Source organism: Esox lucius, chromosome 2 (assembly GCF_011004845.1).
Source record: "Esox lucius isolate fEsoLuc1 chromosome 2, fEsoLuc1.pri, whole genome shotgun sequence".
Lineage (NCBI taxonomy): Eukaryota > Metazoa > Chordata > Actinopteri > Esociformes > Esocidae > Esox > Esox lucius.
This window is the reverse complement of record NC_047570.1, coordinates 17,157,544-17,183,488: the sequence shown is the minus strand read 5'-3', so window position 1 is coordinate 17,183,488 and position 25,945 is coordinate 17,157,544. Positions and strand designations below refer to the sequence as shown.

Sequence of the window (25,945 nt, the reverse complement as noted above, 5' to 3'; positions counted from 1 at the left end):
AAATGTAGGGCGCCAAAGACAATATTAGCAAGATGTTTAATTAAATAACCTTTCACAGCACCCGGAGCATAGTTGAACGTTTGTGGAATACATTGAGCTGCTGACATTTTACATTACGTACATCAGTTTCAGTTCAGGGAGGCGCAGTTAACATCACAAACTTGTTACAAATAACTAAAACTGTAAAATTCTTTAAGGTAAGTGGAACATATGTGCACTGGGTTGTTTTTATGGTCACAACAGAACTGTTAGGAAACCCTACAATGAGGTAACAATCTATACAAAAACAAATGTCTATGTCAACCTTAAGACTAGAAGCCAGCCTCTTAAAACACCTAACACTCAATTAAAAAAAGAGAAATTAAGTTATAAAAAGTTGTTTTTTTTGAAAAATAAGCATAGATTGATCTGTGGAGAAGTGATTAGAAGCGTCGAGGCGCTCCCTTGAAGGGCTTGAATCCACTCACACTGCTGGACATGGAACTGGTGTTGGTGATTTGTACTATTCTGTTCATTCCAGATGAAGAGTGGCTGGAAAAACAAAAACACATGCATTCATTAGATCTTCCAAAATACATAAGTGTACAGAAAAATTATAGGAAAAGACCACGAAGCTCAAAAGATCCAAAATGTGCTGTCAGTACCTTGAGTGTGGGGCCATTATGCTCCCGCGGCTGTCGCCCATCCTGCGACTGTCCGGGAAGCCCCCTCCCTGGGAACCAGCGCCACTGTGCCAGTCCTTCCTGGGGGCCGGCTGGTCCCGGCCATGACGCTCCACCACCACTTGTCGACCAGAGCCGAAATGCTGGGGCGAGAGAATATTTAACTTACAGTTGTGCTCATAACTTTGGCTAACCTGGCAGAAATTGTAACATTTTGGCATTGACTGATCATGCAAAAAAACTGTCTTATTTAAGGATAGTGATTATATGAAGCCATTTATTATTACACAGTTGTCTGGCTCCTTATTAAATCATAATAACAGAAACCACCCAAATGGCCCTGATCGAAAGTTTACATACCTTTGCATGTTTGGCCTTGTTTTAGACAAATAAGGTGACACCCAAAGGTTAAAATATCAACTAAAGGTGAATTTCCCACACCTGTGGCTTTTTAAATTGCAATTAGTGTCTCTGTATAAATAGTCAATGAGTTGATAGCTCTCCCGTGGATGCACTGAGCAGGCTAGATACTGAGCCATGGGGAGCAGAAAATAACTGTCAAAAGATCTGCTTAACATGGTAATGGAACATCATTAAGATGGAAAAGGATATCAAAAGATACCCAAAGCCTTGCAAATCCCAGTCAGTATTGTCCAATCACTTATTAAGAAGTGGGAAATTCGGGGATCTCTTGATACCAAGCCAAGGTCAGGTAGACTAAGAAAGATTTCAGCCAAAACTGCCAGAAGAATTGTTCAGGATACAAAGAAAAATACAAAGAAAAACCAGGTTCTCGGTAGTAAGTCAGACTCGTTCATGGTGGGTGTTGGCCTCCGCCAAGGCCGCGCATTGTCACCAATCCTGTTTGTAACTTTTATGGACATGATATTGAGGCGTAGTCGGGGTTGCAGTTCAGTGGGCTGGGGATCTCATTGCTGGTTTTTGCGGATTATATGGTCCTGATAGCATCATCGGTCTGTGACCTTCAGCACTCACTGGACCGGTTCGCAGCAGAGTGCGAAGTGGTTGTGATGAGGATTAGCACCTCTAAATCTGAGGCCATGGTTCTCAGCAAAAAAAAAAAAAAAAACGATGGCGTGCCTCCTCCGGGTAGGGAATGAGGCGTTACCCCAAGTAAAGGAGTTCAAGTATGTCGGGGTCTTGTTCGTGAATGAGGGGACAATGGAGCGGGAGATTGGCCGGAGAATTGGAGCAGCGGGGGCGGTATTGCATTCGCTTTACCGCACCGTTGTGACGAAAAGAGAGCTGAGCCGGAAGGCAAAGCTCTCGATATACCGGTCAATTTTCGTTCCTACCCTCACCTACGGTCATGAAGGCTGGGTCATGACCGAAAGAACAAAATCGCGAGTACAAGGTACTGAAATGAGTTCTCAGAAGGGTGGCTGGCATCTCCCTTAGGGATAGGGTGAGAAGCTCAGCCATCCGTGAGGAACTCTGTGTAGAGCCGCTGCTCCTTTGCATCGAAAGGAGCCAGTTGAGGTGGTTCGGGCATCTGGTAAGGATGCCCCCAGGACGTCTCCCTAGGCAGGTGTTCCAGGCACGTCCAGCTGGGAGGAGACCTCGGGTTAGGCCCAGGACTAGGTGGAGAGATTATATTTCGACACTGGCCTGGGAACGCCTCGGGATCCCCCAGTCAGAGCTGGCAAATGTGGCTTGGGAAAGGGAAGTTTGGGGTCCCCTACTGGAGCTGCTGCCCCCGTGACCATACCGTAATTTGTAATTTAGAGTGACAAGACCAAAATAGCACTTATGGTTGTGACCATAAAGCTCTATGTTTGGAGAGGGGTCAACAAGGCTTACAGTGAACAATTACCATCACCCCTGTGAAGCATGGTGGTGGCTCACTCATGTTTTGGGGGTGTGTGAGCTCTAAAGGCACAGGGAATCTTGTGAACATTTACGGCAAGATAAATGCAGCATGTTATCAGAAAATACTGGCAGACAATTTGCATTCTGGTACACAAAAGCTGCGCATGGGACGCTCTTGGACTTTCCAGCACAACAATGACCCTAAGCACAAGGCTTGGATTTTCGAATGATGTATTACAATGTGTTCAGGATAAACAAAACCTTCGCTGGCTACACGATTCTCTCGTCTTTTCACGTGGGAGACCATAGTTCGAATCCAAAGAGGCCAACAATGATCATCGCTTTTTATTGCGGGCCAGCTGAACTAGGCATGCCTGGTTTCTTGTTTCTTTGTTGGCATGTTTTGTTTTATGATTGTGCCATTCTGATATGACTTACAGTTGAATGTGAATCCCATAAAAAATAAAAGACATGTTTTGCCTGCTCATTCAAGTTCTCTTTACAATTGGTACATATATTACCAGTTCTCCAAGGCTATGCAAACTTTTGAGCACAAGTGTAACCCACAACAGACAAAATGAAGGTTATCGCATGTGTTGATAAAGAGTCGTGGCAGGATTTGTGAGGTGCCTACCTGGTCAGCCATGACCATGGGTCTTCCTCCATCTCGGCTACTGAAGCTCGACCGACCGCGGCTGGATGAGGAGCCTCCTCTGAGAGCCGGCCCCGGGCCACCTCTGCCTGACCGCTCAGGGCGCATACCCCCGGTACGCACAGCTCCACTACACACCATAACCAGAGATGATTATTGTCACGTGTTAAACCAAGAAACTTGACTACTATTTTAGAATCACTCAAGCACACTAGACAGCCTTCTGTTCTCACCGTATGTCCCCCTTAGGGACGTCGTTCTTCCATCCCGTATGACCAGAATGACTGGCATGCCCTGTGTGACCCGTGTCTCTAGGGGAACGTCCAGTATGAGACATACCAGGCATGGGTGCTCTGCCCCCTGCTGGGCGCTCCGGCATGGGCACGGCCCGGCGCTCCGGCATGGGAACGGCCCGGCGCTCCGGCATGGGCACGGCCCGGCGCTCCGGCATGGGCACGGCCCGGCGCTCCGGCATGGGCACGGCCCGGCGCTCCGGCATGGGCACGGCCCGGCGCTCATCTCGGTCTCGAATCTCTCTACGGTCTGTGTCCCTGATGTCGGTGCGTGGAGGTGGGGGAGGCTCGGCTCTGCGGACAGCCTCAAAGTTCTTGGGGTAGCGCTCAAACCCAGAGCTGTCCCTACGAGCAGCGGGGCGGGTCTTCTTGGCCTCAGGCTCACCGTCAAAGCGGTTCCGCCTTAAAACAAAATTACAGGATTTAACTATTATGCCTGTTGTTACCAAAGCGTGAGGATGTTTTTAGAACTAACCCAAGACAGATACTGTTATTTCCAATGGGAAGCTAGTTAAGTCAAGTGGCAGAACCCAGGAGCAGGTGTGCAGAGCCAAACACAAGCTAACTAGATAGTTAATAGGTAGACAGTACTACAACTCCGTTTCCAAAAACATTACGTAAAATGTAAACAAAAACAGAACACAATTATATAGAAATAATTTAAACCTTATATTCAATAGAAAATCTATATATAAAATGTTGAAACAGTCTATTGTTTCTTGAAAAATATATACCCACTTTGAATTTGATACAAGCAACACATTTCAAAATATTTGGGACACAGGCACAAAACACTTGTAAAGTTGTGTAAAGATTTTCAAAAGTGAGTAATCCAGAAAAATCTCTATGTAAGGCACATGGCCGAAAACCAATATTAATTGGCCATGATCTTCAGTCCCTAAGGCGGCACTGCATTAAAAACAGACAGGATTCTGTAGTGGAAATCACTGCATGGGCTCAGGAACACTTCCGAAAACCACGGTCTGTAAACACTGGACAACGCTGGACAAGTTAAAACTCCATGCAAAGAAAAAAAAAACAAGATTCAGAAATGCTGCTGCCTTCTCTGGGCCTGAGCTCATTTAAGAGGGATTGTAGGAAGTAGAAAACTGTCCTGTGGTCTGACTAATTAAAATTTTAACTTTTTTCTGGGAAACATGGATGCCACGCCCTCTGAACTAAAGAGGAGAGGGACCATCCGGGTTATCAGCGCACAGTTCAAAAGCCAGCATCTGTGATAATTTGGAGGTGTATTAGTGCACATGGCATGGGTGACTTGCACATCTGTGAAGGCACCATTAACGCTGAACAATATACACAGGTTTCGGAGCAACACCGATTGCCATCCAGATTACGTCATTTTCAGAAAAGGCCTTGTTAATTTCAGCAAGACAATGCCAAACCACATTCTGCACATAGTGAAAACATTTGGCGCGTTATGAAACGAACAATACGACAATTGTTGAGCCACTGAAATTGTTGAGCATTGTTGAAATCCTATATCAAGCAAGAATGGAAATACATTTCACTTTCAAAACTACAGCAATTGGTCTCCTCAGTTCCAAAACAGTTACCGAATATTTTTAGAAGAGGTGATGCAACACTGGTAAACATGCCCCTGTCCCAACTTTTTTGAAATATGTTGCTGTAATTTTCCCAAAACAATAAAAAAAATCTGTTTCAATAGCTTATTTGTTGTCTTTGTATTATTTTCAATTAAGTACAGAGATAAATTATTTGCATATCATTGCATTCAGTTTTTATTAGCATTTTACACAGTGTCCCAACTTTTTGGGAGACAGGGTTGTAGCCAATTAGGTAGCTCATTTCTATAGTCATTGTGGCTTTTCACATAGTTTTCACAAACGAGATAAAATGTCTTGACCTCAGCACTCACCTCTGAAAAAGATTTTCGTCAGGAACAGACTTTTTGTGCCCTACATAATCCCAGATTTAGTGGGTAGGTATTTTAGACCCATGGGTCACTTGTACGTTTTAGATTTGGCTAACAACACAGCCCAGCAAGGACTGGGTGCCCCTTGGAACCCAGATGTTCTGTAGGCTTCTGCCTGTTTTAAACTCTTTCTTTGATAAGGTTTTAAAATATGATTGCTAGGCAGGATCTCTGTTTAAGCAGTTTGTGAAAATCATTGATGTAGAAAAGGCCATTTTAAAAACCTTTGACTTATATTTCACATTTCTGTATTTGCAAAAAGCACTATAGGAATAAGTAATAAAAAAATAAATCATGTTCACCTTCCAAAAGTGTTGGTCTCCACTGCTGTAGTCTCTGGGAAGCCTCTCTCTCTCTCTCTGGGGCTGAACTCGGTGAAGCGGTTCTGCTGGCGGTTGTAGTCGGATCCCTGGTTGAGTCGGCCCTCAGACTCTGGCTGGATCTTCTTGTTGGCATTCCAATAGGGATCTTCCCTTCGACTGAAATATTTCAATGTAGACCATTCTTTAACTAGGTGCCAAGTAAACTAGTGAGACATTAATCTTAAGATGTTCGCTTGATGGTCAGGAAGCCCAGTCTGCAGACCTACTGGGACAGTACGAGACAGGGTTTGCCTGTCTAGGGGGAACAACAGCACTGAGTACAAAAAGCAGAACCCCAGACAAACATCCCATCTGCAGTGTAGCCATTTGTACCTGTGGTCAACATCCCGGCCCCTCTTCAGATTGTTCCTCTTCTCCTGCTCATATCGGAGCTGCTCCTGCTGCCTCCTCAGCTCCTCCCGTTCACGGGCCATACGCTCTGCCTCCTTACGGCGCTCCTGTAATGTAAAGACAACGGAACATCAGCGCCTTTGTGCCTTTACAAATGACATCTTTCTTAGGCTACTTACATGAATTCAACAACACCTGGCAATAATGCACGTTAAAGGTTGTTAACTGAAGAACATTTATTTGACATAAATGCCACACATAGCCTAGCTAGCTTAATGCAAAGATATATAGTAACGCTGTGTTCATGTGAAAACAAGCAGGTAATGGCATAATTCATGGCATGGACTTTTCCAGTGGATGTTTCTCTCTTGTCTGAAAGGTCTATTTTGCCTAACTAGGAGTTGCATACCCCAGTATATTTTACAAAAAGATATTCAACCATTTTATTTTATTAAAGAAAATACATATATAGTTTATAGCAAGTTAATATATAAAGTAGAAGATTTCTAATCTCATTCAATATGTTTGTTCAAAGACTTAAGGCCTAAGCAACGTAAAAGCTCTCACTGAAGGCCAAAGTAACATTCTACCATAACAGTTGTTAAATGTTCCTTAAAAATAAATTGCTTTAATGTAAATCTTTTATTTTAAAATAATAATAATAATAACGATTGGATTCAGCCAAGTCAGCTTAACATGCTTACTGATTTGATTCCACCTGGTCGGCTAAACATCCTTAGTGATTCGATTCCACCTGGTAAACATTCTTAGCGATTTGATTCAACCTGGTCAACTAAATATTCTTAATGATTAGATACAGCAGTACAACAAGTACCTGCTCTATGCGGATCCGTTCCCTCTCCAGTCTTTCCCTCTCCATGCGCTCCCTCTCCAGTTTCTGCCTTTCTACCTCCAGCCTCTGGCGTTCCCGGAGCAGGTTCTCCCTCTCCTCCCGCTCCCGAATCAGACGGATACGTTCACGCTCCCGGCGTTCCCGCTCAGCAATCTCACGCCGCCTAATGGTACAAGAAGTGACAGAAATATTCCTACGCAGCACCTTCACAGTAGTAATGTTTTAACAAGTGCCGTGTGTTTGAGGCTAACCTGCGCAGCTCCACAGCTCTGCGGACACGTTCCAGTCGGACCAAACGTTCACGCAGTCTCTGCTCTTTCATTTTCTCAAAGGGGAGGATGTCTTTGCTCCCTCCTTTGTTAGGGAAAAGCCTCCCTTTATTCATTTCCATCTAGGAAAGGCAAATTTGTTGAGGCAAATTTGTAGAAAGTAGAATAAATAACATAGATGCCTGGATACTATAACATAGTAAGCAACAAAAACTGCTAGAAACCTCTTCAGAAGGCATGAAATATCTGGGTCTCCGCTGCATCATATGGGTGTTGTTGGTGAAACCTGGCTTGTCAAATCTTCCCCTTCGAAAAGGAGCTCTCATTTTGTTGAGGTTGGGGTCTCCTTTTGCATGATCAATAACTACCATCTTGCCAGGGCTCTTGGTCCCTACACAAAGCAAGAGATGTTTAGCTCATCCATCCTTTAACATTAAACAGAAAAATAAACCAGAGATGGAGCATACATACTTCCACTGTGCTTTTTATCATCTTTCTTTGAGGAATCTGGACCTGAGCTTGAGGATGTTGCCTCAGATTTTGTGCTTTTAGACTCCTGCTTCTTGGATGACTCTTTTCCATCTTTGTCTGATGATTTGTCACACTTTTTGTCCTCTTTTTTTGAAAATTGCTGGGTTCTACAGGGGGATGAAAAAGAGCAGCTATGAATAACTTGCACATCCAGGATCCCAATAACCAGTCATGTACAAACCCTTTTCCAAAGAAATTGGGACGCTGTATAGAATGTAAATAAAAATAGAATGCAATTAATGTGCAAATCATTTAAACCCTATATTCAATAGAAAATGTTGAAACAGACATTTTGTTTCTTGAAAAATATATGGCAACTTTGAATTTGATGCCAGCAACACATTTAAAAAAGTTGGGACAGAGGCAAAAAAAACTGGAAAAGTTGCGTAATGCTAAAAACTGGTGGAATATCACACAGCAAATTTGGTCAACTGGCAACAGGTCAGAAACTGCGCAGGCAAATAGTGCAACAATTTAGGAATAACATTTCTCAACGTTAAATTGTAAAGAGTTTGGGGATCTCATCTACAGTACACAATATCATTAAAAAAAGATTCTGAGAATCCGGAGAAATCCCTATGCAAGGGACAAGGCCGAAAACCAATATTGGATGGCCGTGATCTTCAGGCCCTCAGACAGCACTGCATTAAAAACAGACCAGGAACACTTCTGAAAACCACTGTCTGTGAACACAGTACGTCACTGCATCCACAAATGCAAGTTAAAACTCTACCATGCAAAGAAGAAACCAGACATAAACAAGATCCAGAACAGCCTCCGTCTTCCCTGGGCCTGAGCTCATTTAAAATGGACTGAGGTGAAGTGGGAAACTGTCCTTTGGATGCTGCTACCTCCGGACTAATGAGAGGGACCATTTGGCTTGTTATCAGCACACAATTCAAAAGCCAGCATCCGTGATGGTATGGGAGTGAATTAGTGCACATGGCACAAGTGACTTGTACATCTGGAAGGCTCCATTAATGTTGAACAACATTAACAGGTTTTGGAGCAACATATGCTGCCATCCAGACAACATCTTTTTCAGGGAAGGGCTTGTTAATTTCAGCCAAACCACATTATGCACGTAAAACAATAGCTCCATGGTAAGAGTCTGGATGCTAAACTAGCCTGCCTGCAGTCCAGACCTGTCACCATTGAAAACATTTGGCACATAATGATACAGAAAATATGTCAAAGGAGACCCCAAACTGTTGAGCAGCCGAAATTCTTTTTTAAGCAAAACGACAGCAGTTGGTCTCCTCAGTTCCCAAACACAGCATTGTTAAAAGAAGAGGTGATATAACAGTAACTAACATGCCCATGTCCCAACTTTTTTTAAATGTGTTGCTGTCATCAAATGCAAAATGTGCATGTATTTTTCAGTTTCAACATTTGACATAAGTTGTCTTTGTACCTTTTTCAATAAAATGTAGGGATATGTGATTTGCACATCATTGCATTCTGTTTTTTGGGAAATGGGGATGTAGACAATTTCCGGTTATAGAATTAGGGATTACATTATTATTGTGTATGGTTTACATTACTAGGTTGACCCAGAGGCATTCAAGTCAAACATACAAATGGACAGGAGAACTCACGCAAATCTCTTTCACATAGGACAAACGACATTCTAAAAGCAACTGATGCGGATGCATGGGCAATCTCACGCCTCAGACTATAAAGCGCCACAAACACCTGACTGCACCACCAGTCCCAAACACTTACAATTGTTGTGATACAGCACATTAACCCGCTGACAGTTTCCATGTGAACAGGAATAAACAGTAGCCATAAACGGTTGCATCTGAATTCGTCATTCATTTAACTTGGTATTCATGAAGTTAATTGAGAAATAGTTCCTCTTGAAATAGTATTAATTGAGAAATAGCTAATATTGAATGCATGGCTGAGTTACCTAACTTTTGAACCTTTAGCACGTTGAGATTCTGTACAGTTGAGCAGATCCGGCTAGCTAACCATTCGCTCAGTTACCGATTAACTAGGGATGTTGCGGATTAATTAAAGATCGATTAATTGTCGCTAAGAATTGGATTGACGCCCATTTATTTGATCGACGTAGGCAATTTCAGTTTGGTATTAATAGAGAACGCAATGTAACTAATTTGGGCGGGGAACCCTCTGAATAAACTACTGCGGTATAATCCAATGAAAGATTAAGCGAGCAAAAATATTTTTTATTTCTCAAAGATTACTTCCTACAATTTATTATCTATGAATATAGCATTTTCCTAAATTGCACATCGTGTGTTAGGATTTTATTTCATGCTCATTGGTCCCTGCCTTACCTCTTCATACTGCGTTCTGATGATTCAAGTTCACAGTAGTAGGCCATAGGCTAAGCGTGAATGTGGGGCAAGCCACTTTCTCACAATGCAATGTATATTGTACGTAAATATTAATACGCATGCTCAATGTTAGTGTGATCAATGTAGATCACAAACATTTGATGCCAAGTGGGGCTGACAGCCGGTAACCCCACTACAGCGTCATTTTGTATTTCAGACCTGATTGGCTGTCTATCTGGCGCAAACATTAGTCGGCAAGAAGAGCGAGGAGGGTAGATGGTCTTAGCTAGGTTGTTAGCTTTAAAAACACCAGATAACTTGAGAAAATGAATAAAGTGGATTTCATACTCCAGTTTGAAACTCTTAATTTGGGGGAGAAATTGAAGTAAAGCGACTTGGTGCCCATCAGCCACAGGATATTGTCATCACTCACTGCTGGTAAAAGTAACCACAGGTTTAACGTGGTTTAAGTGGTTTTCCATGTCTGCTATTTGGTGGAGATGATACTTGGTTGAGGACGGGTTACAAAGATTTGAAACATCTTTCTGAGAGGATTGCAAAACATGAGAGCAGTGGGAGTCATCTGGACAATGCTGTGAAATTGGGCTTACTTGGAAGGGTAAATGTCCAAGTTGACAGTGCATACAGGCGCTCCATTGAGCAGTATAACAAACAGGTGGAGGAAAACAAGTACGTTACCAGTCGGGTCGTAACATGTACTTAACTGTGGAAAATGTGAAACCACACTGCGGGGGCACAACGAGTCGACGGACTCCCTGAATCCTGGAATATTCAGATGCATTCGAGACTATATGTGAGGGCGATTCAAGACTTCAGAGGCACTATGAAGCTCAGCCCATCTTCAAAGGGACATCTTGCACTGTGCAAAATGAACTGTTAGACTGAATGTATGAAGTGTACCGGGAGCAGATAGCCAAGCAAGTGGACGAGACATTTGATGCCATACAGGGAGATCCCAAATGGTGGTTGTGTTGCGATAGATGTTGCCTAAAAATACAGTGACAGAGAGGTACCGTCAGGGAAAAAACTTTGTTCAGCAAGGATACGCATCCTCAAGGTGTTTTTTGCAGATTCAACTGCTTTTGCTACCTTTTTCTCTGGCGCTCCAAAACGTGTTGCGGCACTTGCTGAGGCAACAGTAGAACTTTAAAAGTAGAACTGTCAATGCAGTTTGTGAAAACTTCTGCGCTGCTCCTGTGTATGGAGGACATATGCACACAATCAGGATGGGATAAAGGCCACCATAAGTGAGGCCTACAGTCTCTCAAATAAAACTCTGGGACCGAGTCTTTCTGCAGCTGCTGGAATTTTTTTTTATTCCTTATGCCAGAAGTTGATGTTTTATACAACACTCTGCAAAAACGGCGCATCGATGCATCTGGGATTAGCAGTGGAGAATGTCCAGAATATGCGGAAGCAAACTGATGAATGGGCTGCCATCGTTCATGATGGAAAACACAAGCCAGGCCAACGAGTAACCAACACAGCGCCGGTGATGAAGGCATGCGACACAGTCATCTCCCAGGTGGAGCAGAGGTTTTCAAAGTGACCACCTGATTGCTGCCAAGCTGGTTGACAGCTCGCTCTTCCCACAATGTGTCCTGTCATTCCCTACATCTGAGCTTGACTGTGCAGTGAAACTATGGCCTCTAGGAAACAAGGAAAAGTTGAAGTCTGAGCTGACCACTCTGTACTGCCACACTGTGCTTCACAATTGTAAGACGGCCCTGTCTCTGTTAAGATCCATCCATGAGAACAACCTAGGAGGCTTTTGCTGAAACCGTCCCTCTGCTGAAAATGATCATAACACCTATAACGACATCCGAGTCAGAGAGGAACTTTTCCACCTTGAAGAGGGTAAAAACCTTCACTTGCAATACCATGGGACAGCCGCGACTAAACGCCTTAGCCATTTCGTCCATCAAAAGCCAGCTGATTCAGCAGCTACATGACATCATTCCCAAAGTCATCGAAAAGTTTCCCCAGATGAAGAACTGCCGTGCCACCTCTCTTCATGTGAGCCCTCAGCTTTGGTGAGTGAAAGCATATTATATCATCCTGCCTTTGTGGTGCTGGTCCGTGCATTGGTCATATTTTTGTCCTGAATCAATTGATATAGATGGTGACAAGTGTCAGTGTGTCCATGCTTATCTATTAAAGTTGTCATAGAATGGATCTGTATCCCTAAAAAGTTGTCTTTCCACTTCGTTGTTGCCTTCAGTGGTGTTGAGCTCATCGCGTATGGCCCTGCAGGTACACTGGTTCTGCACTTGGTTGCATTCCTAATTTAGGTTTGTAAATGTGACAGTGGTAATATTACATGTGTGAGAAGGAAGGAGAGCAATTACACAAGGTCTCTCTCTCTCCAGTGTGTACTGCAACACCTGGTAGAAGCAAGTCACTCTTTCGTTTTGTGGAGCCACACTGTTTGTTGAAGTGTTAAATAAACATCTATTTACCGTGAATGTTTTTGGCGGTTAATGAATTAGGTGGAACCAGGATATACAGTGGGGAGAAGAAGTATTTGATAACCTGCAAAATTTGGTAGTTGGGCCATGTCCTCATGCCTAGATAAAGAAGGGTGTCAGTCTTTTGTTCCTTAGGAATGTGGTCCTTGGGGGGGGGGGGGGGGGGGGGGGGAAGTAAGATCAGTTGGCTCCTTTAGGTAAACACAACAGTAAACATTTTGGCAGGAAGGATTAGGTGAGGGGACAGCCCACCCTTTGGGTAAAGCCTTTGTGACACAAGACAGATGGGCAACAACTTACCACACCCCTTTTCACTGTAATACATATGGATTGTGCATGTATAAAGTCAGAGACTCCTCGGAAGATTATGTTGGTAAGCGTTTGACGCATCTCTTATTTGCAAATAATATTAAAATGGTTAACTGTATTGACAAGTTTTGCACACACTCCAGCAGGGATTTTGGCCCACTCCTCCATACAGACCTTCTCCAGATCCTTCAGGTTTCTGGGCTGTCGCTGGACAATACAGACCTTCAGCTCCCTCCAAAAAATGTCTATTGGGGTTCAGGTCTGGAGACTGGCTAGGCCACTCCAGGACCTTGAGATGCTTCATACAGAGCCACTCCTTAGTTGCCCTGGCTGTGTGTTTTGGGTCGTGGTCATGCTGGAAGACCCAGCCATGACCCATCTTCAATGCTCTTACTCAGGGAAGGAGGTTGTTGGCCAAGATCTCGTGATATCCCTGCAGTCGTCCTGTCCCCTTTGCAGAAAAGCATCCCCAAAGAATGATGTTTCCACATCCATGCTTCACGGTTGGGATGGTGTTCTTGGGATTGTACTCATCCTTCTTCCTCCAAACACGGCGAGTGGAGTTTAGACAAATATAGAGCTTTTTGGTCTAATCAGACCACATGACCTTCTCCCATTCCTCCTCTGGATCATCCAGATGGTCATTGGCAAACTTCAGACAGGCCTGGACATGCGCTGGCTTGAGCAGGGGGACTATGCGTGCGCTGCAGGATTTTAATCCATGACGGCGTAGTGTGTTACTAATGGTTTTCTTTGAGACTGTGGTCCCAGCTCTCTTCAGGTCATTGACCAGGTCCTGCCGTATTGTTCTGGGCTGATCCCTCACCTTCCTCATGATCACTGATGCCCCACGAGGTGAGATCTTGCATGGAGCCCCAGACTGAAGGAGATTGATCGTCATCTTGAACTTCTTCCATTTTCTAATAACTGCGCCAACAGTTGTTGCCTTCTCACCAAGCTGCTTGCTTATTGTCCTGTATCCCATCCCAGCCTTGTGCAGGTCTACAATTTTATCCCTGATGTCCTTACACAGCTCTCTGGTCTTGGCCATAGTGGAGAGGTTGGAATCTGTTTGATTGCGTGTGTGGACAGGTGTCTTTTATACAGGTAACAAGTTCAAACAGGTGCAGTTAATACAGGTAATGAGAACAGGAGGGCTTCTTAAAGAAAAACTAACAGGACTGTTAGAGCCGGAAATCTTACTGGTTGGTAGGTGATGAAATACGTATGTCATGCAATAAAATGCAAATTCATTATTTAAAAATCATACAATGTGATTTTCTGGATTTTTGTTTTAGATTCCGTCTTTCACAGTTGAAGAGTACCTATGATAAAAATTACATACCTCTAACATGCTTTGTAAGTAGGAAAACCTGCAAAATCGGCAGTGTATCAAATACTTGTTCTCCCCACTGTAGCATTCCTTTTCATGGTGCAGTCACTGGTAGCATAGAAAGGCGCTACTGAGATGAACTAAGTTTCTGCAGGACATTCTACTACCGCGGGATGGAAACACACTGGTGGAAGGTAGGCTAAATGAAGATTCCCCTGGCAATACATGCCCATCCCTGCGACCTCAGTGCCTTCCAAGCGGGTGTTTAACTGCTGGACCGTAACCCCCATGCACTCGCGACTCGCCCCTGAGCAATTTAAAAAATATATCAATATGCTTGCTTGGATATCAGATCAGCTTGCCATATGTTAGAGTCTGAAACTTGCTTTTGCGGATTGTTTATTTATATTTGATATGGTTGTATAAACTATTCATGGTAGGCTATATCCGCAGAGCGCGTTGTCAGCCTCATTTAAATGTAGTAGGCATACTCATCCAAAAATGTTGAGTCCGATTGATTTCTTGTTATTTTATATACAGGCCTAGGTTAAAAATAGCTTATTTTTCATTGATCTTTTAACTAATTCAGTTTTAAAATATACTATTTCCATTTTTAATCCATCGCTCGTTATCTGATTATTTGGTTATCTACATGGTGTCAAATATGTCCACGTCTTGTGGGAATGCTATTCATAGACTTTAACTCAGCATTCAATATGGTCATCCCCTCTAAGCTGTTCAACAAACTCCATGACCTGGGGATCAGCCCCCCTCTCTGCAACAAGACTTTGGACTTCCTAACCAACATACCCCAATCTGTCAGGTTAGACATCACTTCCTCCACCCTGATCATGAACACTGGTGTTCCACAAGGCAGTGTGCTGAGCCCTTTCCTGTACTCCCTCTTCACATCATCGTCAAGTTCGCAGACGACACTAAGATGGTAGGCCTGATCAGTGACAATGATGAGCCAGCATACAGAGAGGTGGTCAGGCAAGCGCCTGGCAGCATGGTGCGCTGAAAACAATCTGACCCTCAACGCAAAGAAAACCAAGGAGCTCATTGTGGATTACAGGAAGTCTAAAGGATGCAGTCACGCGCCAGTTATCATCAATGGCACGAAGGTGGCTCCAAATTCCTGGGTGTCCACATCTCCAAGGAACTCTCCTGGACCCTGAACACCTCAGCCCTGGTCACAAAAACACAGCAGCGCCTGTACTTTTTGAGGAGGCTGAACTTTTACCACTGCACATTCGAGAGCACTCTGACTAACTGCACCACAGTGTGGTTTAGTGGTTGCTCCGTAGATGATCGGAAGTCCCTGCAATGGGTGGTGAAAACCGTAGAGCACAAGCGGTGTCAGCACAGGGCGCACAGCATCATCAGGGATCCTTCACATCTATGCCACAAAGTGTTTGCTCTCCTACCCTCAGGCAGGCGGTACATGTCTCTTCATTCCAAGACCAGCAGGATCAGGAACAGTTTCTACTGTAACCCTGCTGAACTCTGTGACCCATCACTAACCATACCCCCCACCTCTCAGGGACCTTGTTGCATTACTCCCTTTGTACTACCAGACTCTGACACTGCCTTGCAAAGTCTGATAAGGTAGTTTTCAGTTGTTACAGGTACGTGTCTACCTTGGGAACCTCACTGCTGCTATCCCTGCATTTTAAGTGCACATGCCACCTTGCACCTTCAACTTGCCTTCAATGCACACTTTGAATTGCCATCGTACTTGCTTTTTTCCAGATGTTGCATAATACATGTCTACCTCAGGACCTCATTGCTGCCATCTCTGCACATGTTACCTTACTCCTTCAACTTGCCTAGATTGCACATTTAGAATGCCATTTAGAATGGCCATTTTTATCCCATTTGTAACATACACTATATTTAAATGTTCTGCCCTCCTCCATTTGCCTTAAGTGCACATTTATTATTGCCATTTGTACTGCATTTGCCTTCTTTGCACATCTAACATTCCACTTGTAGTACACATACCCTAATACTAGTACATTTTATGCCCTCTTCTATTTGCACTTCTGGTCAGATGCTAACTGAATTTCATCGTACAGTACTTGCTCAATGACAAAGTTTTATCTAATCAAATTTCTCCACAACAGAAATGCTGAGGTAGGTAAATGCATTACAATTTGCATTAACATTTACAGTATCAGTCAAAAGTCTCTCAACCAGCTTCACATAGAACCTAGCAATGCATTTCCAACAGTCATCAAAATGCTATCATGACAACCCTTTTTGCACACTTATTTGTTTTGTAACTACTGCCTACAGTTGTTTTAATGAAGGCATTGTATAAGTATGAGAATAACTGAAAACATAATTTTAAATAAAACACTTGAAAGTAATGTATTTTTTCTATCAGATGAATCACAGTATTAATCAACAGTTTAATCGATAATCAAAATTGTTAGTAATAGTTGCAACTAACTAAATAGTTATTTGCATCCCTACATCTGGTTAGCAACACTGTTCAGAAATGGTCAACTGCTCCAACAACTGAAATAGCAATTAGGCCCTAATCGGCAAATTTCTGTGGGAATACAGATGTCTGCTGGTTTAAGATATCTTAGAAAAAGAAGTAGGGCCATGGATCATAAACCAGTAAGTGGCACCACTGAACAAATTCATGAGTGGTTTTATGAACGCCAGGACTAAGCTATGTCAAATGCCTTACATGACCTCCCCAATTACCAGATCTGAATATCATTGAACATTTATGCAAAGTTCTCTCTCTCTCTCTCTCTCTTTACTTCTTCAAGAAAGATGCATAATCCCACTACATACAGTTCAGGACTTGTATGACAGCATTCCAAGAACTGGAGCTGCCCTACTCTTCTAAAATGGCCTTGGAGTTTATACCACCATGCAGAGCAATCATTGGACACAAGGAATTCCTGCGAGGCGGCCGCTCAAACCATTACGGATCCCCCACTATCTTGAACAGCTGGCAGCAGACACTGTGGGCTTAACGCATCCTTTGGCGCTTTCCAAACGTAAACCAGTCCAGAAGTGTGAAAAATTACTCATCACACCATATTACTTTTTCCATTCCTCAGGGGTCCAGACATTATGCTCTTCACACCAAGTTATGAATCTTGGTGCATTGGCCTTGGATACAAGTGGTTTCCCAATGGCACCCTGACATAAATTCCAGCTTGTGAGGCTCATGATGTTTTGTTTTTGTTGAGACTGCATCACAGAGGTGCTGGTTTAAATGTGTGGTAATTTTGGAGGCTGTAGTTTTGTGGTATTCAGCAACAATTCTATTAAGTGTCGGTCTCCGTCAGTGAGCAATGACTTTCGACCACATTTCCTTTGTGCCGTTGCAATATGTCCATGTTCGGCATATGCAGTCATGATTTTTGACACTGTTGAATAATTAGGTAGTTCAATGACCGATACACCTGAAATTCAGACACTGACAACTCGGCCTCTTTGGAACTCTGTTAGTTGCCTCATGTTTCTTTTAAAACTCAAATATCCAAGTACTGACTGCTTACTGGCAATCAATCTAATCTTTGCAGCTACGTTTTAATTGTGATTTAATTACTTCAAAGTAAGTCATTTTCCATGCTGCGTTTCCGATATTTATGATATCCTCCTGAAATATGACGTCATTGACCCACAAACCATCGATTAACCATTATATGACATTCTCCTATATTTACATATGGTGAACAGTACAGTGGTGTACTGAGTTTTTCAAAACAGTACATTCTAAAAACCCAAGCATTTTTTTATTTAACTTACTTGCCAGTGCTAGACTTGCTACTCGACACAGCACTACGTTTGTCACTCGACTTGCCAGAGCTTATTTTGTCCTCTGATTCCTTCTTTGAAGGTTCTTTCTTGAAAGGATCACTTTTAACCTAATAAGACAACATAAACAAAACGATTAGAGAAAAACCAAAAGGGGAAAAATATATTCTATGAAAGATAGTAAATAATATAAGATTCTATACATTCTAAGTGAACTTAAACAGTATTTTGTCAACTTACCCTTTCAACAGATATCTGTTGACCATGAAGCTCCGTGCGGTCCAGGTGGGAGATACACCTTCCCACCTCTGCACTAGATGACATTGTTACCAATCCGTAACATTTGGCTCCAGGACTGCGAGCATTAGTTACCACTTTGGCACTAAAAACCTGTGACAACAGCATTTAATTTAAGGCACGGTGGGCCTTGCATATGTATTGCAGGAAAAGAGTAGACACTGCTCAAGTCCAAGCACAAATCATGACAACCATTCAGTAAAAACATTAAACCATTAAAACTGCAGTGCCCCGACTTAAGGGACCATTTATGGATGTTTCAAGTGCTTGGCTTACCTTCCCATATTTGCCAAAAAGGTTCTTCAAATCAGCTGCTTTGGTGTTGGAGGAAAGGCCGCTCACCCATATGTTGCGACTGCTTGTACTACTGCTGCTGCTGCTTCCTGAAAAAGGATCATTTCAAAAGCATACATGCACACCCTCAGAGACTTCAAATGCAAAATGTGTCCGCACATTAGGGATGATGCACTCCAAATTATATTTATTTTCCTAACATGGTCTGTTTCACGCCCATATCAGTGGATGTATTAATTGCAAAAGCTGCAACTCTGTCAGAGTCTTTAACTCTAGACCAATAGTTATCAATATGGAGGGGGTGGCTGCAAGAATTTATACTGTACATATAAAATATCCTTGACAGAATAGGCATATACATAAATGGATTAAGAAATATGTTACCTATTCTGGGAAATATATCTTTGGTTATTTGTAGTTTAAGACTTGATAGAAAATAAATAAATGATATACCAACATTATTAGGGGGGTAGGTTTTTAAAATAAGAGTATTTAATTTACTTTGTTCACGAACACTAAAAGTAAAGTAAGCTGATATTATCGATTCTGGTTGGGTAAAACAGCTCGAGTGCGAATTTTTAGGATAAAGAAATCCATTTATATACACATTTCAGATTTCCCCTTTAAGCATACCATGATGCAACAACAACCATGCTGGCTGGAAAAAATTACATTGTTACTCAGTATAGTCTAGTGTATGGTCTAGTGTATTAAGGCCATAAATTACATCCCTTTGACATGTTTTGTTGTTTCAATGTTAAGTGTTTTCTGCTTAATGTATGACTGTTGTGGAATATAATTAATTTTTATTTTATTTTCTATATGCAAATTATTATTTCACACAGAGTTGAAGCCAAATCTTTTCCTGAATACTTATAATACTTAAAAACCAGATGTTATAGGCTTAGCACCATTGTAAGCACACTTTCCCCAAAGATCCCAACATTTATCCAATAACTACCTGGGGCTAGAGTGATTAAATAAGTCTGCTGCTGACATCTTGAGAAATATATTAATAAAATAAATTACCTTTGTCATCTTTTGTAGCCTTTCCATCTCTGTCCTTTGAAGAACTATAAAGCAGATTTAGCAAACATAAACAACAAGAAACAAGATATGAGTGCCGGAATATGAAAGACCCTGTGGAATCTGACGTATAGTTTGTGGAACTTAAGTACAAAAACACATCTTGGTTTAAATATATTTTTTTAATTCCCAAAGGCAAAGTTTGCATTCGGACAAAACTCCCATATTGGCTTCTTTCATTGCTTTTCCACGGGTGTTATGGGTCATGTTCTGAGCCAATTTACTCCCCGGACCAATGAGATCTTCAGGAGTGCGTTCGACTTCACAGCAAATGATTTCATAGGTTTCTGACAAACTGACATCACAGGAACTACTGCATTTTTAAGCCCTATGTGGGAACTGGAAAAGGCAATAAAAGTGCTGGAAAGGTGAAAGTAACAGGCGTGTTTTCAGCTCCTGGTTAATGCCACAAATTACCAAACTTCAGAAAAAAACAACCAAAAGAAAGTAACAAATTGAAGGATCATTAGGTACATCAACGAACATTTCTCATTAAAAAAAGAAAAAAAATCTTGAGGCTACCCACAATGCTGCGTTCATAGTGAGCTGGAACTTGGTATCTTAAAGAACTGACATAGAAAGACAAACCTCTTTGCTTGACCTGATGCCCCAGTAGACGAGGGGCCTTTCTTCCCAGAATCCTTGTCTTTGTCTCCCATTTCTGCTTTCTTCAAGGCATCTCTGCTTTCCTTCTTGGAGGAGTCAACCTTCGTCCCGTCATCTTTCTTACCATCTTTATGGCCCTCCACTTCCATCTTCATGTCATCCTCGGGGCTCGTCTCAGCAGAGGCCTCTGGCTCATCACAGCCCTTGTCTGCCTCTGAATCTGGAAGTTTCACATGTTTACCTGTTTCCAGGAGGTCATCGCCATCAACATCCAGCGTGATGGCATCTTCATTCTGGAGTATGACCGATATGTTATCATCCTCATCTTCTTTTGTGGAGATGGCAGCTTCAGTTTCGATCTCCGGCTCTTGTTCGGCCTCAGCCTCGGCTTCTGCCTCGGCATCTGCCTCGGCTTCTACCTCGGCTTCTGGGAGGCCGTCCTCACTGGGTGGAGGTATAGAATTTTCGCGAGTACCATCATCTGTATCAGTTACATCTGAGGGATTTAATAAGGATAAAACATGGCAAAAAAACAATGTTTAACATTGGCATGTCTCTTACTTGACCTAGAAAGTAGAATAGAAAGCAAGTTTAGTATTAGTCGTCATCGAAGGGTAGAAAACCACAGGAACATACAAAGCATACATTCCTCATTGAAAAATGGTGGTGGGGTTTAATCTTCACGTCATTTTCACCACACACATTTCCTTTGTGGTCCTGACAGTTTATGGGTACTGTACAGTGAAGTTACTCTTCAACGCTCTTGTCAGCTTGAGGTCCATTCCCGTTCTTCAGATTAAATAGAGGGCACTTGTTAAAACGAGAAGGACGTCTGTATCACTTCTTCCAGAACAAAAAAGAATCTGCCTGAAGCCATTGCTGTCAAAATCAGTAACGTCTTATGGCTGTTGGACAGCCCTGGGCTCCCATTAGTCTTTTTGTCCATTCCCCAGGTCTTCTTTCCTTCGTAAAAGTCTGTCTCATCAAGTGACTTGGGATGGTTAGGGAAAAAAATACATCTTTAATCATCCTTGTGACTGTAGGGACTGACTCAAGTCCTTATCAAATGTGTCCTCTAGTTGTAACATCATGTCCTGGCTGGTCTTTAAACATACTGAGTGAGGATTTCTTCTCTCCTTCCAAGACATCTGTCCTGCAGTCAGGATACTATGGGAGAACACACTGTGGTGGGCTGGAGTCCCCAATTGTATCCACAGAATCTCCCTTTCATCCTAGTTTGCATCTTTGGTGCACACCATTTCCTGTGATTGAAGAAGCCTGTTGACTCCAGATATCGGTATCTTAAAGGAATGTACCATGCAGTCTGTATAGTTGATAGAGCCCTCTCGTCATGTCTGGAGGAATCAGGAAGCATCAAAGGGCGGAATATGACCCAAAGAAAATAATAAAAGTCCTCCACAATCCAGATGTCTCTGGTGTTGGGTGTTCATTAACTATGAGTCCTAGATATGTAGCCGGCTGGAAGTCCAGCCAGCAAACCAGGAAAATGCCAGTCATAAATGCGACAGGGGGCATAGCTGTTTCCCACCTTAACGAAAAGGCTGCTAGAATACCTGGAAAAAGGGTAAGTCAGTAGAATGTTAAAACTAACATACCTTTTTCAACATCATTCTCGTCTGCATCCTGAAAAGAGACCAAAAAGAATACAATTAAAAAAATACTCAGAAGCAGAGTAAACAAATCTGAGTACCAATGATCTAAAAGAAATACCAACATGCAGTGCCATCAAGCAGTATTTGCCGCTTCCTGATTTCCACTATTACTGCATATTTGTCACATTGAGTGGTGTCAGATCTTCATACAAAATGCAATGAGATGAAGAGAACCCACGTAACCAACATTCAGTGTTGAAATTATAGCTGTATTTAAGGAAAACAGTTACCCAACACCAACTTGTCCTGTGTGAAAATGTGATTGCCCCACTGAAATGAATAACTTGCACCTCCTTTAGCATCAACAATTGCAACCAATCGCTTTCTATAATCGGAGATGTGTCCTTCACATGGTTGTGAAGGAATGTTTGCCCATTCTTCTTTGCAGAATTGATGTAATTCAGAGACATTGGAGGGTTTTCAGGCATGAACTGCTTGTTTAAGGTTAATTATCCTGCTGCATAACCCAATAACGATTCAGCTTCAGATCACGGACTGATGATCAGACATTCTCCTTCGGACATTTCTGCTAGAGAGCAGAATTTACAGTTCCTCCAATGATGTAAAGTCTTCCAGGCCTTGAGGCAAGAAAGCACACCCACACCATCATATCTGTCTGTCTGTCTGTCCACAGGACATTATCCCAAAGGGCTTAAGGGTCATCAGAATGCTTCTTTGCACATGTGAGACAAGCACTGTTTCTCTTAGGTTGCAGTGGTTTGTGTCTTGCAATTCTCCCATGAAATCCATTTTTGCCATCTCTAATGGTCGAATCATGACCTCTGACATTAGCTGAGGCCAGAGAGACCTACAGTCCCTTAAATGTTGCTCAGATTGGTGCTCTTATGACTTAATGGATGAGTCGTCACTGCACCCTCAGAGGAATATAGGTAGACAGGCCACTCCTGGGAAGATTCCCCAATGCTTCAATTTTCTCCATCTCCATTGGGATATAATGGTTCTGTGTGGTTTGCAAGAGTCCCAAATCCTTAGAAATTGATTTGTAACCCTTTCCAGACTGATATGTCTCAAATGTTTTTCTCATCTGCTCCGGAATTTTTCTTCAATCATAACATGGTGTGCTGCTTGTTGAGACCTTGTAGCCTACTTCACACTGATGGTGAGATTCAATAGAAGTCACATTTAGACTGAACAGGGCTGGCAGTAATCAAGCCTGGGTGTATTTGCTGTAATTCAATCTAATGATCAATTACATTTGGTTAATGGATTCATTGAGTAACTAAGGGGGCAATCACTATTTTACACAGGGTCAGTTTGTGTTGGATAATAACATTTTGTGAAGGAAGAAAGTTATAATTTGAACACAAAATTGTGTGTTTACTTGGGTTCTCTTAGTCTTATATTTTGAATAAAGATCTGAAGCCATTCATTGTGACAAATATGCAATAATAGAAGAAATCAGGAAGGGGACAAATACTTTCACAGCACTGTAAATGTGACAATCACCTTAAAAAGAAAGTTGTCTTCTGTGGAATCTATTGCATCGTCATTGGTAAGCAATTCTTCTGCATTGGTAGGAGATTCCTCTGCCCTGGTACAAGATCCTCCCTCTGTTGTATGAGGTTCACTGGTCTTGGAATCTGTTATATCTTCCCTGGAGAAGGACCCATCTTCCCTGGAGAAGGAGAAAAATTCATCTTCCTTGGAGTGGGGCACATCTTCCCTGGAGAAGGAGAAAAGTTCATCTTCCTTGGAGTGGGGCTCATCTTCCTTGGGGTGGGGCTCATCTTCCATGGGGTGGGGCTCATCTTCCATGGGGTGGGGCTCATCTCCCTTGGAATAGGGCTCATCTTCCATTGGGTTATCAGTGTCTGAATCAACTTTCTTTCCTAAGGAAGTAATGGTGTAATATCATACACATTGGAAAGAGAAACAATGAACACAGCACATGAGAAAAGTATACTTAAGTGTCAAACTACCTTTAACTTTTTTCCTAGTAGGTGTGTCTGCTGAGAGTGGAATCTCAATGGTCTCTGGATCTCCGCCTTCCTCCTCAATGGCCTGTCAAAATAAAACAATAATAAAAATATATGCTTGTTGACATTTGGGCAGCATGATGATGGGAACGCTAACTACCTAGCTAATTGATCAAACAATTTTACGAAATCGGTGCCACCTGGGCCTTGGAAAAACGCTAGTTTTCTAAACAAAACCTCTTTCTACATCCATTATGAAAATGTCGAGAATAACTTCTTAGCCAATAACCATGCACCACTGGACACATCGATTAAGCTTAAGTGCTGTCTGTAGTTAGTAGATGAGAAAACAACCAAATGCTGCATGCACGAGAACAGCAGTTCCAAAACAAACACCGAATTCAAGGCGACGTAATGTTGAGTGGCTGGCTAGTTATTAAGCGGAACGTGTATTCGCATAAATAGTAGTGAGCTGTACGTAGTAACACCTTAATTTCATAACGAACTTGACCGCGTAACGATAGCTGGCGTCATTGTGCAAAAAAAAAGTCGCAAGCGAGGACGGCCTCTCATCGATTCACGTTTGGTAACGTTAACGTCCTTGAAATGCTTACCTGTTTCAGTCTGCCAATAAGAACATTTTTCACACCAGTGACATCTAAATTCCTTCGCTTAAGTTCAGATTTGAGATCTATTACTCGTAAATCTGTTATTTTTTTTGACTCCGTTGAAATGGCACCCGACGCCATTTTACCTCGCTGAATTGTTTTGTGCAGATTGCAGAAGCGCGCACGCTCACGTAATGCCACGGAAGCTGCGTTCCGTTTACGTTTTGGGACGTTCAATTGAACGGTACGGTGCTTGAGCGTTTCTGGCGTTCTGGAAAATCGTACTTAAAGACTTTGAGGGATGTTTCATCCCGTTTGGTTGGACGTGCAGTGGGAATACAGACAGCATTTCTCAACCAATTATTGTTTTTTATGTTTGTTTTTTAGTGATATTTCAGTACAGGTTAACGTTAAACGTGTGGTTCCTGTAAGAGCGTTCTGCAACGTAGCTAGGTAATGATCAAGTGAACTCAACGCACCTAAGGTCACTGCCTTAAGATTGGTATCGAACTCAAGAAAGAAAAAACATGCAATTACTATTTATTTGATGAAAGCATATGTTATATCAGTCGTGAAATTAATTATCCAACATTACTAAAATATTTAGTGGTCTGTCTGAAATTAGGAAATTGTTTAATAACCGTCATGCATACAGTTCGGAAATAATTGGACACTGACACAAGTTTTGTGATTTTGGCTGTTTACCAAAATATATTCAAGTTACAGTTAAATAATGAATGTGTGCCTAAAGTGTAGTCTATCGGCTTCAATGTGAGGGTATTCACACCCAAATTGGAGTAAGGGTTTGGAATTACAGCTCTTTAAAATGTAGCCCTCTTTTTTTCAAGGGACCAAAAGTAATTGGACAATTGACTCAAAAGCCATTTCATGGACAGGTGTGGGCTACTCCTTTGTTATTTCTTCATCAATTTAGCAGGTAAAAGGTCTGGAGTTGATTCCAGGTGTGGCATTTGTATTTGGAAACTGTTGCTGTGGACCCACAACATGAGGTCAAATTAGCTCTCAATGCAAGTGAAACAGGCCATCCTTAGGCTTCAAAAAAAGCCTGGGTGTATCAGAGAGATAGCAGGTACATTAGGAGTGGCCAAATCAACAATTTGGTACATTCTGAGAAATAAAGAACGCACTGGTAAGCTCTACAACACAAGAAGGCCTGTATATCCACGGAAAACAACAGTGGTAGATGATCATAGGATCTCTTCCATGATAAAGAAAAACCCCTCCACAACATCCAGCCAAGTGAAGAACACTTTCCAGGAGGTAGGCATATCTTTATCCAAGTCTATTATAAAGAGAAGACTTCACAAGAGCAAATACAGAGGGTTCACCACAAGGTGCAAACCATTCATCAGCCTCAAGAATAGGAAGGCCAGATTTTGCCATAAAACATCTAAAAAAGCCATCCCAGTTCTGGAACATAATTCTTTGGATAGATTAATCTAA

At 42.3% G+C, this 25,945-nt stretch overlaps 1 protein-coding gene across 1 annotated transcript; it reads right to left on the bottom strand.

Annotated features, from left to right (window-relative positions):
• Positions 1-3: 3 nt before the first annotated feature.
• sltm (SAFB-like, transcription modulator) lies at positions 4-24,685 on the bottom strand. The gene is made up of 19 exons (XM_010880428.5): positions 24,488-24,685; positions 23,877-23,958; positions 23,404-23,786; positions 21,880-21,907; positions 20,246-20,759; positions 19,601-19,644; positions 18,554-18,660; positions 18,221-18,370; positions 17,972-18,090; positions 7,698-7,864; positions 7,451-7,617; positions 7,209-7,348; positions 6,940-7,120; positions 6,087-6,211; positions 5,694-5,870; positions 3,378-3,839; positions 3,127-3,274; positions 645-805; positions 4-531 (listed from the first exon to the last, which is right to left on the bottom strand). Exons 1-19 carry the CDS (start codon positions 24,620-24,622, stop codon positions 423-425), a joined length of 3,399 nt encoding a protein of 1,132 aa, XP_010878730.4. The 5' UTR covers positions 24,623-24,685; the 3' UTR covers positions 4-422.
• Between the last annotated feature and the right edge of the window lie 1,260 nt (positions 24,686-25,945).

Coding starts and splice junctions, on each gene's coding strand:
- sltm (XM_010880428.5), bottom strand. CDS start 24,622: ATGGCGTCGGGTGCCATTTCAACGGAGTCAAAAAAAATAACAGATTTA. Junction 7,121..7,208: donor AGAGCTGTGGAGCTGCGCAG/GTTAGCCTCAAA, acceptor TTGTACCATTAG/GCGGCGTGAGATTGCTGAGC. Junction 806..3,126: donor CCATGGTCATGGCTGACCAG/GTAGGCACCTCA, acceptor CTCTCGCCCCAG/CATTTCGGCTCTGGTCGACA.